The 21669-nt window shown below is 35.7% G+C and overlaps 1 protein-coding gene across 1 annotated transcript in view; it reads left to right on the top strand.

The window, feature by feature from the left end:
* The first annotated feature begins 417 nt into the window (after nt 1–417).
* LOC135204069 (neuropeptide-like protein 31) overlaps nt 418–21669 on the top strand; it is a 79144-nt gene continuing 57892 nt past the window's right edge. The window contains exon 1 of the mRNA XM_064234063.1: nt 418–442. Within this exon, the coding sequence (XP_064090133.1) occupies nt 434–442 (9 nt within the window). The 5' untranslated portion in view covers nt 418–433. The remainder of the gene's footprint in view (nt 443–21669) is intronic.

Here is a 21669-nt window from a genome sequence, read left to right as displayed (position 1 = left end):
CAGACTTCATTTGAGTCAGATCCTAACAGTCAGTCGTGTAAAAAGAAGATTCTGTCATTGGAGGTAGAGGGGGAGGGAGCTACGATGGACGTTGCATCGTCCTGCAGGGACTTTTTGCGATGGGTTTTACCAGCGATTACGCTAAGAAAATTTCCTAAGCTACAGTTTTAACCGAAAAGATAATTATTGTATATTTAATTATTATGCCAATAAGACAGAAAAATTATAAGTTTAACAGTTATATTAGATTATAATTGTCAATAATAGATAGAATTTTGAAGGCTTTCTACGTAGATCGCTGGACAATCCAGCTTCAAAATAGATTGCTGGCAACTCTCCACTCTGGAACGAGCGTCCTATAAAAGGAAGGTCGCAAGGCGCACTGACATCCACTTCCAGATTCAGCAAAGGAAGAACACAACTCCTATTCACCATGAAAACTGTAAGGATAAAATAATGAATTTTGTCATTTAAAGACATAAATTCTAAGATACTAGGTGGTTAAATTAATAATAGTTCGATATATATATTGAATGGGATAAATATGCAAATAATAAGTTACATATAAATATACAAATAAAAATCCATCAGACATTCCGTATAACTGTAGTAAATTAAATTAAAAACTGTTTGTCTTTTTACTTATAGATCTTATAAACTGTAAATTCTGTTTTTAACTATTCATGATATGTAGGTTGGTTAGTACTTTTACTCTATATAATCCTTAATCATTCTCATTTAATAGTAACAGTACAATGAACAAACTAAAGCATCTAACTGAAATTCATCAAATTAATTTCCTTGGATTTCCCTTTGCAGATCAGCGTTTGGCCCGCTGTTTGGCGTTGGTGGCCCTTTTTGCCCTGAATGGAGGTCACATGGGAGCCCTGCCAGCACCCGAACCTAGCCGACGCCACTTCTTTGGAGGTAGTCCCTATGGCTTCGGCGGTTACGGCTATAGACCCCACGGATTTGGTTTTGGCTACGGCGGATACGGCGGTGGTTTTTTGGAGGCTTTGGAGGTGGATTTGGTGGATATGGGGTGGTTTCTTCGGTTGATAAACATCTTATCTTTCATGAAGATATTGGAAGTTAGAACGTCAATGACCTCCATAAATTGTTAAATGTTCGAAAATATTAAGAATGACCGATTGACGCTAATGAAAATATGTACTTATTTTTATATAAATTGTAATAAATTTTATTTTTCTTAAGAAAAAGTTTGATATTTTATTCCTCTTCCTGTGATGCAAACTGAACTAAAATCAGTCTGAATTGCTTGTCATGTGTATTACATTATTTAATACACAGGATCATAAGAGCATTTATCAGTAGCCATAACGCACTGACATACAAGTTGCGTCTTTGCAGTAACATAATGAAAAGAAAGATAATTTATTATTCCTATCACCGTGCAAAGTACTTGACAAAGAAACGAACCAATCAAGATCCCTGTTCTGTTAAATGAAAGTCACCGACAAGAGAGAGAGAGAGAGAGAGAGAGAGAGAGAGAGAGAGAGAGAGCCATTTAACGACATTAATGCACTACAATTTTATAATTTTATCTTGCTATCGAAAAATGAGAGAGAGAAAGAGAGAGGTGATAATTTGTGATTTGAGAGCTAAGTAATCTGATAATCCCATCACCGTCTTCGTTACTTGACTTACATTGAGAGAGAGAGAGAGAGAGAGAGAGAGAGAGAGAGAGAGAATCATTAAAAGAGGGTAAACAATAATGAATACGAACTTCTTTACGTTCATTGATCGCCCCTTCACTTACTTTAAGAGAGAGAGAGAGAGAGAGAGAGAGAGAGAATATCATTAAAAGAGGGGAAACAACAATGAATAAGAATTTCTCTGCGTTCAGTGATCGTCCCTTGAATTACATTACGAGAGAGAGAGAGAGAGAGAGAGAGAGAGAGAGAGAGAGAGAGAGAGAGAGAGAGAGACTATTCGTGTAATCGCCCTTATTTTAATATTGCTGAACAAATAGTACGTATAAATTTTCACTTCTGCACCCGTATTTTATCACCCATCGTAGATGGGTAAGTTTGCCTAGTTATATTTAACAGTAGTATCTTTATTTCATACCATGGTGATTATGATTCCCTATTGGCTAATCCTACAATCCAGGAACGACTATAATGATATATGAAGGCATGGTATTGTTTTACTCGACTCGAAACAGAGTCTGAATCCGAACGGAGGTGAGGTCGTCAGCAGGATTTTTAAATGGGTCAGACTTCATAACCACTCACCATGAATCGAAGGGACACAAATCTGGCGCTGTGAGGACGAATTGTCACTTTACGCGACAATGGCTTCTCGATACGAGCCATTGCATGTGATGTTGGTGTGTCCCCAACCACGGTACAGTTGTGGATAAGAAGGTGGGAGGAGAGTGGGAACTTGAACGACTTGCGTAAGTTGTTTATGCTGAATGATTGGTGGATATGCTACATTGTTCATGGTTATTTAATCTTACTTATTTAATGTGAAAGTTTCTTTCTTAAATGTATTTTGTCTCGCTATTATAATTTTGGTCAGACTACAGATATCCACAGCCATTCCAACACCACAGTAATATTTCAGGTGCACCTCCATAATTCCACACTGGTGGGTGGTTGGCCCTTGCCGACCTCAACCATGAACAAAGTTAGATAGTCGATTTAGTTGTCTTGGTAAAATTAAGCCTATAAGAGCATTTTATTTGTGCCCACCCCGTCACAGTCATTGTGTGTCTTTTGATAGCTATAGTTTATTTATTAAATGTCATTTCAGTGATGGTTCAGGAATGATTTTACAGTTTTAATAACCACCAACCAAATTGAGAATATTATGGATCTAGTAATCTCGTTCTACTTGATATGCTTTGAAACCAAATATATACAGCCATGTTTACTAAATTATGATCAATCCATCGAGTACAAAATTCGAAGAATCTAGAATTGATTGCAATGTTATATAAATTTTTAAGTTAAGTTTTAAGATAATATGTTCTCTTAGCTAGGCCAGGGGGTCCACGGAAAACCACCCCAGCTGAGGATGATACCATTATCAGGGCGGCTCGAGAGCAACCCTTAACCACCGCCGAGGCCATTCATGAAGACCTTGGACTAGAAGTGTCATCGATGACAGTACGACGCAGACTCCACGCTTCTGGGATTCATCACAGAACTCCAGCAACGAAGGAGCTCTTGAGTCGGAGTGACATAAGGCGGGAAGGCTTGATTTTGCCCAACGTCATGCTGATAAGGGTTTGGACTTTTGGGGCAGGGTCCCATCTTACTGACGAGAAGTGCTTCTCGTTCACATCGCAGGGAAGCTGCATTGATGGTGAACAAATAGAACTCGGTATGATAAGGAAAATCATTACTTGCATCAATTATCAATTGCATTCTTCTTTATATTAATAATTAATCTTCAGCTTTTGTTCCACGGAAGTGGACTGTCAAAATATACAAAGGAGTTAACATAAATAGAGTGCTATTTCTGAGATAAATATTAGGTATGGGACAGTGGCATCATTTGCACTTTTCCTCAAATATAATATATTAAATAAATAATTAAACAATAGAATTCTTTCAGTGTTGTTCATCACTGAGAATCTAAATTCTCCAAAGGTATATATATATATATATATATATATATATATTTTTATATATATATATATATATATATATATATATATATATGATTTATATTATACACCCCCATTTTTTTCTCTCATTCAGATATGAACCCCGTAACATCGTCGAGGTGGTTCGATCCGGCCATGTCACCAGCAACGAATGGGGCTGGGTGTGTGTGCATGGTATGGGTGATGTGTTCCGTATCGAGGGACGATTTACAGCAGCTAAGTATGTTGAGCTGCTGCAAACCTTCTTGCCTTCGTTACGAGAAATGAATTTTCCCTTCCACCAGGGCCCATCCTGTTCACACTGCTCACATTGTTCAAGAGTGGTTTGCCAGACAGGATAACCTGCTTCTTCTTGAATGGCCGAGCAAAGGAGCAGATATGAATGTGATGAACAAGTGTGGGCCCAGATGGTGAACACATGGAAAATGGAACATGAGAGAACACACACAGCAACTCATGGCTCACATCACCTCTCAGTGGAAAATTTGTAGACGGAGACCGCAGCAAATTTTCAACCTTGTTCATTCGATGCCCGGCAGATTGAGGGAAGTGACAGAGAGAGGGTGGATGGGTCAAGGTATTAGATTGTCTAATATAAATGTTATATTTTTTGTAATAGGACATAAAATGTTCTCATTTTGTTGTCACTAGTTATTTGATTATATGTTTTAATAAACATAATGAACAACAAGTTTTATTATAACCATGATATTACTTGATATAATTGTTCGAAGTATCTGTTAAAAAAAAAAAAAATGGCATAAAGGCCCTTCCATATACTAAGATTGAGAGTATTGCAGTAAACTTTCCTACTTACTCAGGCCCCACATGTTTTTGATATCTTCCTAATTACCGTTTCTTGTTAACAGCATTGAATTATAGAACTGAATGACTCGCTGAGCACTGTTTTCATACAGTGAGGTCGGTAAAGTATTTGGCAAATTGCCTTACGTGTATACTTTGTTCTCTGTGGTGTGGCCGATACAGATATGATACTTCGCCACTTATTTTCGCTTATTAGCTTCTTGGAGGTCTATTGAAATAGTTTCCATTATTTGAAATGTAATGCTTTATATCCTCTGATATTTTCAATGTATCTTTGGTAAAACCTAAGTTATATGAACAAGAGTAAAAATGTGGCAATATTTTTGGCCGTCGGTGTCGTTTCTGAGTATAGGGGTCATATGCTCTGTGGGACATTTTAAAAGGTAACTGTCAATTCAGTAGATGATACTCTCTTTATGTCAGCCACTATAAAAAGGAAAGCCCAAATGACTTCACCTATCACCTGAGGTCAATGAAATATATAGTCTATAATATATCAGTGCATACATAATTCTAGAAAAAACAACAGTTAACCCTTAAAAGGTCAACGACGTCATATGACGTGTTGCAGAAGTCGTCCCACACATGTTGTTTACGTCATGTGACGTTCTTAAGTTTTTAATTTTGTGCGCCTTCATAGCTTATTGTATCGATATTGGTTCTGTACTACTTATTGCCTTATTAGAGTCTTGCTGGCCGTTTGCACTGCTCGTCTTCCATTTGTATGAACTGCGCGGGGGAAGAGGTAGGGCTTAGGAGCTTGTCAGAAACGTCAAACCAGCTAATCTTGTGTGGCAAAGGATTGGTGGCGATAATTTTTTGCCGCACACCTTCGATTTTGATGATAGTATATCAGGAATAAAGATTTTTTATTCTATTTTTAATGATTCTATAATGAAACTGACTGTAGAGAGATCCAATCGTTAATTTCAAGTTATGAAATGGGGTAATATATCAAGCGAACACTCAAGGGAACAAGAGTTCATGACATTACAGTATCAGAGATGAGAAATTTCTTTGCTATTTTTTTTTTGGTTATGCTTATGGGTATTGTCAGGAAGGGCAATCTTCGATATTATTGGGTCACTGATCCCCTCTCCTGAATACACTAATGACATATCAGAACTGCATAACCTGAGCGCAGGGGTTTTTCTTATCACTAAGTTAGCTAGTATAGCTGAGAGAGATATATTTATAAGTTAGCTAGTATAAGAGAGAGAGAGAGAGAGAGAGAGAGAGAGAGAGAGAGAGAGAGAGAGAAGAAACGCACTGCAACCAATGCTTCAAACTTAGCTTACGTGATAAGGTTAAAATATCCTGTTATGATGTTCGTGATTTTCGGCAATACCAATATAACTTTAACATGTTGATCCATTTTAAGTATTGTGTAATGAATATGACCGATATATAATAATAGACACGGTTGTTAGATAACGTCTTGGCCGAAAGTTAAATGGAACCTTAATAAACAACCTTCTATATTACAAGTGAGACGACAATCTTCATTACAACGATATAAACTGCTCAGATTTTTTTTTATCCGTGTGTGTGTGTCTTTCTCCAACCATTCCTAATAACCCCGCCCACCAAACGAACTCCAGAACTTATTGGTGGAACTCTTGTTAGCAGAGAAAGGGTTCTCCCCCCCAATCTCTCTCAGTAAACACTGTTACCATGTAATTTTTCTAAGTCTCGCAAGACGGTGTACCAGGGAAACCTGTGTTCAACTGTACATACACACACACACACACACACACACACACACACACACACACACACACATATATATATATATATATATATATATATATATATATATATATATATATATATATATATATATGTGTGTGTGTTATGTATATATATATATATATATATATATATATATACATATTATATATATATATGCTATATATATGCAAATATATATGTATATATATGATATATATATATATATATATATATATATATACGTATATATATATATATATATGCGTATATATATATATATATATATATACGTATATATATATATATATATATATATATATATATATATATATGTATATATATATATATATATATATATATATATATATATATATATATATATATAAAGGTTTTTGCAATATATATATATATATATATATATATACATACATAACATTCTATTTTCCTCTAAATAAATCTTTTTTTATCACTTTTTACTTTCAAAACAAACGAATCCAGTGGGATGTAATTTTAATTTTTATTTATTTCTTAGAAACTAAGTATTCAGAGTCACCGTGTCCAGATTCATTGCTAGAACATTGTTATATAATCCACAAGAGCCCACAAAGACATCCACTGGAAGTTTTGACTAGATTTCCAGTGGGATGAAAACAGACCACAGGCGCTGCTTTCAACGTCCTTCCTGGAATTCTGAGCCTGTTTCCAGAGATAGATGTAATAATGAGTTTTTTTTTTTTTTATAGAATTACTCCGTCGTTTATTCTTTCCTTTGGTTGGTAATAATACAAAGTCTGAGAACCTCATAAGTCAGCAAGTAATTTTATTCGTCAGTTTATGAAGGGTCTTAGCGTAATCAATTTGCTGACGCTAATGGAAAGCCAACACAAGATAAGGTAGAGTTGGTACGATGATCAGGGTAAACTATTTCGCTATTGTAACAGACTCTAAAGTTGAATTAAGAAATAAAGGATCATGCACAAATTAATCATCCAAAAATTGGTGCTTAACAATGTACATTGGACGATTCCACATTGTTTGTCCAAAGGCATTTCTGCAGAAGTTTTCGTACCAGGAATAACCGTTCCCGATTTTTTCAATACATATAATTTACCCTTTCATAATTCCTTACTATTATCTTCTCTTTCTCTTCCCTGTTTCTCTTAACCACCCTCATCAAATACCGAACCAGTTTACTGTTATTCAATAACTTCCATGAATGAATCATTCTCATTTGTACACAGCTTTCAAAGTTCCTCCTAGTCTTGTTTACCCGATTTTTTTTACAAATTTAATATGAAGACCAGGGCATCTGTGTCACAGGGAATCTCCTGACTGACGAGGAGAAATTTCGCAAAAAAAAAAAAAAGATGTTGATCTGCTGAGAATGGTTGTCAAATCATGCGGGGCAGGTTCACGTCTGGTTTTACCGCCACTTCCAAACGTCGTGAAATGAGAATAAGGATAAGTAGTTGTATAAATCATACTTGTGGGAAAACTAGTGTAATTAAATATAACCTTAGCATCTACCGATCAGTATCAGTCCTGATATCTTCAAATATCTCTACGAAAAAGTCCCTCCCAACTCTTCGCAAAAATAGTCGCCTTTCATAAATACCAGCTGTCTATGGACGAAGCAGTACAGAACATTTTGAAAATCAGCGAAGGAAAAAAATCGGCTGCTTGTTCATCATGAAAACGGTAAGATTAGGATGAAATTTCCTTTCATATAAACACAACAGCTTTTCATAACCATACTGACAAATAGAATTCTCTGGAAAATTTAATAAGACGAATAAATAAAAAAAATTATCTGGACTAAAATGCGCTAGATAATGCTCGAGCTTGTAATAACACAACGAGAGTTCATTGATTGTCTAAAAATAATAATTATATTTGAAATTTAATTCTTCGCAAGACAACGGAGAAGAGATTACATGAAAATTACATGTACGTATTCCCGCACATACACCCACCAGCCACACCCACACCCTCATGCACACACACACACACACACACACACACACACACATATATATATATATATATATATATATATATATATATATATGGGTAGCAAATTTCAAATGCAGTTTTTAGTAAGTCTAAAAATGGCACCATATGTCCAGGGTATTTGATATATACGATAGTGGCAGTGAGAAAGTAGTATAAAATTTGTTCATTAAAATGCACTAAAAAGTAAAACAGTTTTTTGAAACTCGAGGATTTTTGTACATGAATCATGTTCACATAAATTTTATAGTGGGTGCCATTTTTTTATTAACTTGCTTTCATTTTGATGGTTAAACAAAAATTTACTTCTAGTTTTGGGTTATTTTTATCTTAAAATATGTAACTTATTTTGTTGCAGAGCACCGTATTTTGACAACAAAATATGCACGGTATGGTCAGAAACATTTATCAGTAAGTTAAGACGCAGTTCTTCATTTCGTCAACAAAGCTTCCTCCCTTTTCTGTTGCCACATAATACATGTTCATAGTATACCTATTTATTGTGGACAAAGAACTCCCATATATGATAAAAAAATTAAGTTTGGAGACCTTGTTTTATGTTATAAACCTCCTATTTATTCCTTCGTAATATTTGTTACGGATTTTATGGTATCTTCAGCAATTTTGAACTTCATTTAATAGTTTTCAATAATTTATTTAACACACTCCTACTTGAAAAAGAAGATTCCATAGTGTTTTGGACTCTACTTCTAATAAATTTTAAAGTTTTTAATACACACGAAAAGACATTTAAAACTAAGTTCTATTTCAATTTACATCATAGGAAGAGGAATAAAATACCAAAAGCTTTTTCTAAGAAACAAGAAATTTATTATAATTTATTGAAAAATAAACTCTCATTTTTTCATCCGTATAAATCCGGCATTCTCATTATTCTCAAACATTAAACAATTTATAGATGTCATTGATGCATCTTCATGGAAGATAAGATATTTATCAACCAAATCCACCTCCAAAGCCTCCAAAACCACTGCCGTATCTGCCATAGCCAAGTCCGATTCCGTGGGGTCTATAGCCGTAACCGCCGAAGAAGTGGCGTCGGCTAGGTTCGGGTGCTGGCAGGGCTCCAGTGACCTCCATCAGGGCAAAAAGGGCCACCAACGCCAACAGGGCAACGCTGATCTGCAAAGGGAATCAAGGAAATTCATTTGAAGAATTTCAGTTAGATTTTTTAGATAGTTCATTGTACTGTACTTGTGAATGAGAATGAATATGGATTATATAGAGTAAAAATATAAATTAACGTGAACATCACGAATAGTTACAAATAATAATTACAATTTTTACAAAAAAGAAAATATATCTTAATTAACCACAGTTACTCGGAGTGTCAGGGCATAGAAGTAACTTATTATTTGTATATTTATTACATTGATTGATATCAAAGTAATATTTTATCCTTACAGTTTTCATAGTGAATAGGAGTTGTGCTTCTTCCTTAGCTGATTCTAGAAGTGTATGTTAGTCTGCTGTTGTTGTTGAAGATTAAGCCAGGCTTGTGCTGGCACGGGCTCTTGCTCCTAGAGCAGCCCGTAAGTCAGTCTGCCTTGCGACCTTCCTTTTATAGGAGGCTTTCGAGATTTGAGAGTTACCAGAGATCTATTTTGAGACTGGGTTGTCAAGTGATCTGCTTAAAGCCTTGAAAGACGTTTACATCCAATAGTGACAATTGTCATCTCATACACTTGTTAAACATTATTTGCATAATAATTACAAATACAAAAACTATCTCATCAGTAAATCTACCGTTCACATCTAATAGGACTATTGTCATCTCATACACTTGTTAAACATTATTTGCATAAAAATTACAAATACAAAAACTATCTCATCAGTAAATCTATAGGTTAGGAAATGTCCTCAGCATAATCGAAGGAAGAACGGGGTAAAACCCATCGCAAAACGTCCCTGCAAGATTTAGCAACGCCCATCGTAGCTCCCTCCTCCTCTGCCTCCCTTGTAAGAGTATGTTCTTGTTAGACGACTGATACTGTTAGTGTGTGAACTTCGGAACTTCGATGGGGTTTCCAGGTCCATACCTCCCTGGTATGTTGCAAAATATTGGCAAAGAAGATTTTAAGGATTTTTGGGAGCGTATGTTTGGTGGACAGGAAAACCTAACTAAAACAGAAACGCTCCGATCATAAAAGTACGATGCTTTGTGCATATTTTGTAAACGAAATAGAATATTTCAAAGTATATTTATTTGGTAAATGGAACGCTAATTCAGATGTATGCAGGTAAACAAAGAAGGACGTTGTAGGAAAGACAGGGAAACAGTGAAATTGAACTGGAATTTTTGAAAAATAATTAACAATGAGCAAATGTGTCCAAAATGATACAAAATGTAGACTGAGAGGCACCAAAAAGATTATTGGTTTATATTACATTTCATATTTGTACCGAACAATACAGAAAAGCAGAACTTGATGGTGAAGTGATGACCTATTTTTTATTAAATATCTGGAAAACTTGTTGAAGCAATTAAGATCAATCCAAGTAAAAGGAGGCTGGTAATAAAAAGAAAACATTCTCGATGGAACAATTGATGCAAGTGGGAATATACTGCTTTTATTTGATGATAATGTCATTAATTGCGTTATTTGGTGGAAACTGATCGTTTGTAACGACGAAAAAGGTGAAAGAGGATACTCTAAGAAATGCTCGGTCAAAGTTTTGATTTATTTTCTTATAATTGTGTCTGGAAGTGATTGATCAAGCAATGTAAATAAGTGGCAAAATGGATGATAGGGGAAGAGTTTTGTAGGAATAAGATGATAGACATAAAATTAATGTAAGAATGAAAATGAGGCAGGAGGATTCTTTGACTGGAAAGTCTTTTATCTTTAATGGAAGAAAGGAATCCTTTTTAAAATTTGGAAAACAAGAGAATTATAAAAAGGGAATTGAGGATATAGCTACTTTAAGGAGATCTCTATGACCTAATCATTCATTGTTTAAAGTCTTATCCAGATAATTGTATATAATTTAATCTACAAATCTCCCTTATTGTGTCATCTAAGAAGGTATAAAGTTTTATTGCAGAAATTTTGGCTATGTACAGCCAGCAACAAAACCGGCGTCGCCCCGCTAAGCCTGGCTTGGAGAGATCATGCCCTTCTTGCCTTGAAAGGTGGCCCTCGTTCAAACAACCTGTACATAGTTAGAATGGTTGGAATGGGAGGAGGAGGGAAATTACGGTAATCAGGCAAAGAAATGCAATAATGAATGAAATATATATGAACAAAGAGAGAAGAGAAGAGAAGAGAAGAGAAGAGAGAGAGAGAGAGAGAGAGAGAGAGAGAGCTTTTATTCCTGTTTAGTTATTAATCTAATGGATACATTTGAGACCTCCCGCTTTAAGAAATGTTATCGTATATATATTGCAAAATAATTATGAAATCTTATGACATCGTATTGTTTTAAATCTTCATCATATTTTCTATTTAAAAAAAGACTTAAATATTGTTGGAACTGACTCTTCATATTAATATTATTCAGATGGAAATATCCTTCTTTTTCATTATCCTATAAGCAGCTGTATTATCTCTCTCTCTCTCTCTCTCTCTCTCTCCTCTCTCTCTCTCCCCTTGTGCTTTTGACGGCAATGATGCCTCACTGCTGTGGTGCCATCGCAGGGCCAAATCATTGCAGAAGGGTTTTGTTTAACCAGCAGTGAGCTCCTTCCCTATGCTCATTGGCGCTGCTCACCAAGTCAATGAGATTTGTGGGTATATGGTCTCCTCCGTTCCACAAAGTCTTGCATCGCTCCAGCTCTGGAGATTATAGGTCAACACTTCTTAGAATCCCTTGAAACAGGTTTCCATTTGTAGTTCGTCTGGCGGAGGATCCCTCAAATGAACATTGACAATTTCACCTTGCACAAAATCGGTTAACTGATCTATTAGCTTCTTTCTCATTTTACTTGATTTTCTTTTGTCTCTTAGGAAGTCAGAGTTTTTCTTTTTCTATCGATCTTCTTCCTATCCTTCCGTTTGACTTCTATGGGGTTTATCTCGCTTTTCTACAGCTCCTCTCATTTTCGCTTCCAGGTCTCCTTCGTGTATCCAGTCTTCCTTTATTTTTCGTCTCCTTGTATTTCTTCTCTGCAGACCTTCATGCATCCTTTTTCCGCTTTCTCTCAGCCCTTCTGTCAGTCCTCCTCCTCCTCTTCAGTATCTACAACTAATTCCATCTGAATTTCTTCTTAGTACCTATAGGAGCGTTCTTTTTGACCTCTCGCCTTCCTGGAGCCTCCTGTCCTCTGTCTTTTCTAAGTGAGCAATTATGCCGTGTGTGGCATTCTCAAGATTCTTTTTTTAATTCCTCCAGAAGTATTCCGTCCTGCACCTGCAAAAGTAGCCTATCTCTTCCATCTGCTTCTGAAATATCTCTCTCTCTCTCTCTCTCTCTCTCTCTCTCTCTCTCTCTCTCTCTCTCTCTCTCTCTTGCGCTTTTGTCGGCAATGATGCCTCACTGCTGGGGTGTCATCACAGGGCCAAATCATTGCAGAGGGGTTTTGTTTAGCCAGCAATGAGCGCCTTCCCTCTGCTCATTGGCACTGCTCACCAAAAAATACCGTAGTTCTTGAAGTTTTCTATCGCTCTAACTGAATTTATATATATTCAGAATTTCTGAATATATATATATTCAGAATTTAGAATTTCTTTACATGCTTTTCAACTTCCTTTTGAAGAATAACTTGTTTGTTGACGGTCCCCTGAAAGCTTATATGTTCTTCTCACATTTTGAAGGGTTCCTTATAGGTACCAGACTTTTGGTTCCCACCAAAAACTTTTTATTCCTTGTTGTGTTGTTGGCAGACTCTCTTGAAGCTGAACGTTAGTTTGAGAATCTGGTGGAGGCTTCTACTCGTCTCTTCTCGATTTCGAAGTCTTCCTCCTTCATTGGAGACAGACGAAGACTGAGTGTTCGTTCGTTCATCCTCTTCCATGTGTGTCTTGAAAGGTGCTTTCCCGTTTGTATTCTTGAAGATTTGGGAAGCCTTCCATCCTCTCGAATTCCGCCACCTAAGTTCACACTGGAGTCGGCGCTTTTCCTTCGTGAACTCTTCCACTTCCTTCAGCAGGCGGCAGAACCTGAGCTTGAGGTCTTTCCTCACGGATTCGCGCTGCTTCGGTTGCGTCATTTTATTCCTGGATAAGCCTCACCATCCGCGATGCTTCTTCAGTCCTGAGCTGCTGGCTTTTTCCTTCTGTCGTAGGAGTTTCTGAAGCTGGCAGTTTGCCTCTGCCAACTGTGCAGTTAGTTCCCTCACATAGTGCATCGTTTTTCTGCTAAATGTATCTTGCTTTGTACATCATCTGCTGATTTTCTTCTGTGATCTTGAGGATCTTGTTTTCCAGCTATTATTTCTCCCTCTTTATCGTTCTCCTTCTTCAGAAACAACGTTTCAGCTTCGTGTGAGTGGGCCCTCTCTCGGCAGGCCTGCTGATGCAACACCTCATGAATGATCTGTCCAACGCCTTCATAGTAGTCAGCCTCTGCTGCAACTGACGATTCATTATGTCAAGTTCACCGGTGCGCTGTTCTCTCCGGAACTGGATGGTGTCTCGCAAGTTCCCAATTCTCTCGTCCAGTTCCTTTATCTTGGGCTCTTCAGCTCCATCATCAGAGATCTATATTCTCGCCAGTGAATAGGCCGCTACAGCAAACAAGATGACTATTCTTGCGTCAGACTTCCCTCAGTAAATCGCGGGACATCTGGACAACAACGTCCGAACAACAGCTGCTGCCGAGGTCAGACAAGGCTATATTTTCTTCAAACTGGAATGCATATCTGGAGAGGCCTTACCCAGCTCCTACACACACTCTCTCGATTCTTCATTGAGTTTCTATAAATCAGGAGAGATATTTCGATTTATCAAAATATATCAGGAAGTATTTTGAAAGATTTGAATAATGTCTTGGGTCTCTTGGTGTTATAAATTACTGAAATCTCTCTCTCTCTCTCCGAAATTCTTCATTTGCTCCCTCATTTACGTTTAAGGCTTTGTAGTGACAGGCATAATCTTAGAGTATTAAGGAATAGAGAGAGAGAGAGAGAGAGAGAGAGAGGAAAGAGAGAGAGAGAGAGAGAGAGAGAGAGAGAGAGAGAGAGAGATTGTATTTTATCGCAGAAAAACAGTGTATTCGTATATATGTGAAATCGCTCCGTTTGAACCAGGAACTAATGTTTATACCATAACTTTATATTCGTGTATACTGGATTCAATTAAGACTTTTTTTAACATTACTCTGTCTACACACACACACACACACACCACACACATATATATATATATATATATATATATATATATATATATATATATATATATATTTATATATATATATATATATAGGTATGAATATATATATATATATATATATAATATATATCTATATATATAAGTAGTATTATATATATATAGTATTTATATATATTATATATATAGATATATAGTGTATATATTATATATCTATATATATATATATATATGTATATAGTATATATATATATATATACTATATATTGTTAATTTACAACTTATGAGAGAGAGAGAGAGAGAGAGTTTGCGGTATTTTTCCCTTGAGTTTATCATAACACAAAGTAGACAATGCCTAAGATTAGAAGCGGATTGATTTAATTTGTAATAGATTTCTAAGTCCAGAAAAGGGATGAGTTTGTCCTGTTATTCTATGTCATGTGATACTTATAGCAGAAAATATTCAAGTACAAACAAAGGTTGAGTTTGTGATGTTTGTTAAACGTATAATTATACAAAAAATTAAATACCATTTGTCAGTATTGCTAAAATATAATGAAAGACTATTTCAGAATTTTTACTATCTCTCTTTTGTTCTTCTACAGTTACATCTTTTCAAAAGAAACAGGAAAAAATCTGAATATGTTTTGTAGCTCATAACACTTCATTACACCCCCTCCAAGTCCCGTAAGGAGTTCCGTGGTGCCTTGTTGGAAGAATGGGTTTCGCGCTCGGCTACCAATCCGGTGGTTCGAAGTTTGATTCTCGGCTCAGCCAACCCGGAATCATAGGAATTTATTTCTGGTGATAGACATTCATTTCTCGATATAATGTGGTTTAGATCCCACAATAAGCTGTAGGTACCGTTGCTAGATGATCAATATTGGTTCCTAGCCATGTAAAGTTATCGATTCCTTCGGGCTAGCCCTAGGAGAGCTGTTAATCAGCTCAGTGGTCTGGTAAAACTAAGATATACTTAACTTAACTAAAGGAGTTCCGTTTTTTTTGAAGGGCTCCTAACTGGTTGCTGCAATATGTGTAATCCACAGTTTAGCTTTTTATCCCTTCTGCAGTTTCTAACCCAAGTAAGGAAGTGGTCTCGCTCTTTGTTCTTGTCAGGAAATCTTAGACACAAAATTCACAAAAATCATTTCTGAATCTCACATGTCACATTTATTAACAACAGGCTTCCTGCACTGACCTGCAGACATTTTTAAGGCATATTCGAGCCTATGTGGCTACTCACAGCTCTTATAAGAGAAACTATTTGTTTAATTACAGTATAAATGTAATTACAATCTGCATGAATTTATATTTATGCAGTTGTGACTCAGGGGAGAGAACACTGTATGTACTTTACAGAACCAAATCAAAGTATCTGAACCATGACATAAAAGCTATTTGAACATCTTCAAGTGCAATTATTACTAGGAAGTACATATATAAATCAATGTATTAGTCCACTGGTTTACTGACCTATAATTCAACATACTTATTTACATTGTACAATCTAAGGTAGGCTAGTATGTAAGAATAACTCAACTTTCATAACTAGCTAAGACGTGAGCTGTGGAGAGGGACAGAAGAAAACTATAAATATTCCTCAAGGTTGCCAAGTTAGGCTACTATTGCTAAGCTAAGGTTTAGGCTATGGCAGACTACCTTTGGTTATTTGATGATCAACCCTGGTAGACTAGCTAGTTGGTAAAGTTTACTTGCAGAACAAATAGTTTTGTAAGTTCACTTGTGGACCAGCTAGTTGGTTAAATTTACTTGTAGACGAGCTAGTTGGTAAAGTTTACTGTTAAAGCTATAATTTAGTATGAATTTAAAGTATCCTTTAGGGTAAAAATGATAATGGTAAAATTGAAGAATAGCCTACTAGCTTTTAGTGCTCTGGCAGATCAACTTCTGCTGATACATGAGGGCTCAAGAGCTTATTGTTAACATGGTAAATAACAGCATAACACTTTTTAAGACTTAAAACTTCAGCAGGCCTAGGACCAGGCTTCAAGATACAATGTATAAAAAGACCTGAATGCAAGACTATAGTACTTGGGATGATAAATTATGTATTTAAATTTTTATCGCTTATAACAATCATATTTATAATAATCAAGTCCCATTCTAATTTTTTTAGATTATTGCTTGTGGTTATAAACTTTGCACCTTACAGTGCCATTTTTCAAATGTCTACTTTGAAATAAACTGTGGACTTTTTATTTTGTTTTCTTTATCACCTATATTTTTGTTAAGTATGATCAATCAAATGCAGTCACATTTAATGTTTTTAAATATGTCAATGGACGACAATATTTCTGGTGAGGATATTCCTAGATGGCCAATTTTCACAGTAGTTTTCCCAGTGGCAATAGTCTAGTGACGTATATATATATATATTATATATATATATATATATAATATATATATTGATATATATATATATCTATATATATATATATATAATATATAATAATATAATATATATATATATTGTAATAGTAATATATTATTATATATTAAATAATTATATATATATATTATATATATATATGAATAATGTTCACATCACCGTGATTCACAAAAATTATTCGAGCTACAAATTTGCTCTACCTCGGAATGTAAACCTAAGGGTATTTTTTTTTTAGTTAATAATAATTTGTACCCTCGTCGGTTCGAACCACCGCCCAGCGGACAGAAAAGAAATGAGGACTTCAGTGTTGTTGTCGATTCAGCTAACAAGTGAGGTTATAAATTTATACCGACTCCGACCTTACAAATCACCATTGAACTTCGGTTATTCGTAATTAGAATCGATATCCATCCCCCTCTACCATTTTAACAAATTCGAACGTTTGCCGAACGTAGCCATATTATGAATAATCATCACATCACTGTGATTCACATAGATTATTCGAGCTACAAATGTCCTTTAATATCTAATTTGCTCTACCTCGAAATGTAAACCTTAGGGTATTTTTATTTTCAGTTGATAATAATTTCGTCCTCTCGTGGGTTCGAACCACCGCCCAGCGGACAGAGAAGAAATCAGAACGTCAGTGACATTATCGATTCAGCTAACAAGTGAGGTTTATATTTATACTGACTCTGACCTTACAAATCACCGTCGAACTTCGGGTATTCGTAATTATGAATAATTATCACATCACCGTGATTCATATAAATTACTCGAGCTACAAATGTCCTTTAATATCTAATCCGCTCTACCTTGGAATTAACATAGTTTCATATATGTAAACCAAAGGGAATTTTCTTTTTTTTTTTAGTTGACAATAATTTCGTTCTCTCGTGGGATATATGTAATATCTCGCAGGGACTGCAATGAATGCTACGTGAGAGAAAGCAGGTGTTCCATTGATAAGAGAAGGGAAGAACACGTTGCTGCTTGTAGAACGGGAAGTTCATACAGTGCAATTGCGCAACATAAATAGGAGAAAAACCACAAAATAAATTATAAAGGTACAAAGGTTGTTTTTGCATGTAGCGACAGGACTTTGGGACGAGTAGTAGAAAGGGAGTTAATTCCCTTGAACGAGACCTTTACAGGAAATACTGGAATCGCAGATAATACAGCTATTTGTGGAGAGATATTATGTAGAAAAGGGAAAATGGCAAACTTTAGGAATATATGTGCCAATGATGATGCTGCTTCCTCTTGTTTCCTCCACACAGGTCATTTCTCCAACAAACCACCCAACCAGCATAGAACAAGCAGTTGAAAACAGAAACATTCCCCCACGAAGATCAAGACGAATTCTGGAAAGGACGAGAGCTCAACCGCCTGATCATACATAATAATAGTTAACTAGCTTGTTACCTAATCTTTATTGTTTCAAATGTTATAAGAAAAGTCTGTTTGTGCTCCTACATGTCAGTTCCTTGAGGTGATATATCACATTTTAGTGAACAAGACCAAAGCTGATGGTCGAAAGCTATAAGTTCCTGTAAAAGAAATATATATTTTATAAAACTACAAAAGGATTTTACATCATCGTGGATTGTATCCTCATTTACTTAGAGATAAGATATAGTACCTAGCTTTTGCATATATGTATATATATATATATATATATATATATATATATATATATATATATACATATATAGTATATAAAATATATACATGGTATATATATGTATATATATCCATACATATATATAGTATAAATATATATAGTATATATATATATATATATATATAGATATATATATATATATATATATATATATATATATATATATATATACACACACATATATACATAAATATATATATATATATATATCATATATATATATATATATATATATATATATATATATATATATATACATATATGATATATATATTATATATATATATATATATATATTACATATATTATATGTATACATATGTATACATATATATATACTAATATATATATATATATATATATATATATATATGTATACCCACACATAAGAGCCAACTGCCTAAAGAAAACGGTCAAAACAATACATGAAAAAGAGACAGAATGCAATATAATGTTAAGTAGAAAAAAAATTATCTGAAACAAATTTCCTTGAAACAAACAACAGATGTTTTTTTCACGAGGTATTCTTTTCTGCATTTTGTGATTGCAGTTATGCTACCACTAATTACCCGCTTGATAGGTATTGCGTTCATGAAAGAGAGTTAGTATGTTTTTGGCTTGCGTGCTTGAGAGTTTCGGTTTGGCTTTGCATGCATTCTTAAGATTCACGGGATGAAGTGGTTTTGATTGTCCCGAGTTAAGTAGTTTTGCTTGTTTGCTTGTAATGCTGGAGGTAAAGTGGTTTTGCTTGTTTTCAGGGTGGATAAAGTGGTTTTGCTTTTTTTTGAGAGGGGTGGTGGTGGGTGAGGTAGGTTTCCTTGCTTGTAGTGAGGGCGTGAAGTGGATTTGCTTGATTGCTTACTTGTAGTGAGGGTGTGAAGTGGATTTGCTTGATTGCTTACTTGTAGTGAGGGCTTGAAGTGGATTTGCTTGATTGCTTACTTGTAGCGAGGGTGTGAAGTGGATTTGCTTGATTGCTTACTTGTAGCGAGGGCGTGAAGTGGATCTGCTTGATTGCTTGCTTGTAGTGAGGGCTTGAAGTGGATTTGATTGCTTAATTGCTTGCTTTTGGTGAGGGCGTGAAGTGGATTTGCTTGATTGCTTGCTTGTAGTAAGGGCGTGAAGTGGATTTGCTTGATTGCTTGCTTGTAGTGAGGGCGTGAAGTGGATTTGCTTGATTGCTTGCTTGTAGTGAGAGCGTGAAGTGGATTTCTTTGATTACTTGCTTGTTTGGTGTGAGGATATGAACTGGATTTAGTTGCAAGATTGCTTGCTTGTAGTGAGGACGTGAAGTGGATTTGCTTGATTGCTTACTTGTTGTGAGGGCGTGAAGTGGATTTGCTTGATTGCTTGCTTTTAGTGAGGGCGTGAAGTGGATTTTCTTGATTACTTGCTTGTAGTGAGGGTGTGAAGTAGATTTGCTTGCTTCTTTGCTTGCTTGTAGTGAGGACGTGAAGTAGATTTGCTTGCTTGATTGCTTGCTTGTAGTGAGGACGTGAAGTGGATTTGCTTGCTTGATTGCTTACTTGTAGTGAGGACATGAAGTGGATTTGCTTGATTACTTGCTTGTAGTGAGGACGTGAAGTGGGTTTGCTTGATTGCTTGCTTAATGAGGGTGTGAAGTGGATTTGCTTACTTGATTGCTTGCTTGTAGTGGGGGCGTAAAGGAGATTTGCTTGATTGCTTGCTTGTAGTGAGGGCGTGAAGTGGATTTGCTTGATTGCTTGCTTGTAGCGAGAGTGTGAAGTGGATTTGCTAGATTGCTTGTTTGTAGTGAGAGCGTGAAGTGGATTTGTTTGATTGCTTGCTTGTTTGTAGTGAGGACATGAAGTGGATTTGCTTGCTTGATTGCTTGCTTGTAGTGAGGACGTGAAGTGGATTTGCTTGATTGCTTGGTTGTAGTGAGGACGTGAAGTGGATTTGCTTGATTACTTGCTTGTAGTGAGGGCGTGAAGTGGATTTGCATGATTGCTTGCTTGTAATAAGGGCGTGAAGTGGATTTGCTTGATTGCTTGCTTGTAGTGAGGGCGTGAAGTGGATTTGCTTTATTGCTTGCTTGTAGTGAGGGCATGAAGTGGATTTTCTTGATTACTTGCTTGAAGTGAGAGCGTGAAGATAATTTGCTTGCTTGCTTGTATTGAGGGCACAGTGGATTTGTTAGCTTGTAGCGAGGGCGTGAAGATATTTTGGTTGCTTGATTATAGTGAGGGTTCAAAGTGGATTTGCTTGCATGTAATGAGTGCGCTTAAGTAGATTTTTTTGCTTGTTTGTGGTGAGGGTATAATTTGTATTTGCTTGCTTGTTTGTAGTGAGGGCACAACTTTAATTTGATTGCCCTTAGTGAGGGCACAAAGTGGAGATTTGTTTGCTTGTTTGAGAGGTCTAGGGTATGATTGCTTTTTTGTCCTGGATATGTCCTGCTTGTAGACTTTTTATGCTTGGTACTGCGTGCTTGAGTTAGCTAGCTTGTATGCTTGCGTGTTTGGTTTATTTAATTCTTTTATAAACTTGAAAAGATCCACCTTTGTCGGGGTGGCCGCTGCCGCTCCGGCAATGGTGGATTAGGGTTGTCCATGGTAGACTTGGTCTACCATGGACAACCTGCACCTTTCTTTTACAGGGCTTCCGTATTCTTTTAGGTTTGTCCTCCATTATGTATTAACTTAACTACTCTCAAATATTAATTATTAATTTTTGTATTTCAGTTCTCTTGTTGGTCTGTTAGTTAATCCTTTGGTAATAATTTGTCTCCAGTGGTAGTTTTTTCTTTTTTTGAACGTTAATAAATGAAACTTTTCCAGGCTAAACCTATGCCTCTAAAACGTAGTTTTATATAGCTTGGGTTTTATGTTTTGTTAATTCATAAATTTCTTGAAGTTTTCTAATTCCATTTAGGATTTCAATAAGGATTTTTTTGGTAATACATAACGTTCTATTAGTCTTCAAATTCCTCAGGTGTATTTAGTGACTTCAATGTATTAAGTGTACTCTTCAGCCTTCCTCTTTTCATAAAATCTAGAGGTTTAGTTCAGAATCTAAAGATTAGTACTCGTGGACTTTTGGAGGGGGGCGAGGT

Source organism: Macrobrachium nipponense, chromosome 24 (assembly GCF_015104395.2).
Source record: "Macrobrachium nipponense isolate FS-2020 chromosome 24, ASM1510439v2, whole genome shotgun sequence".
In the NCBI taxonomy this organism is placed as follows: Eukaryota; Metazoa; Arthropoda; class Malacostraca; order Decapoda; family Palaemonidae; genus Macrobrachium; species Macrobrachium nipponense.
The sequence above is the reverse complement of the archived record's forward strand: the minus strand, read 5'-3'. Positions and strand labels throughout refer to the sequence as shown.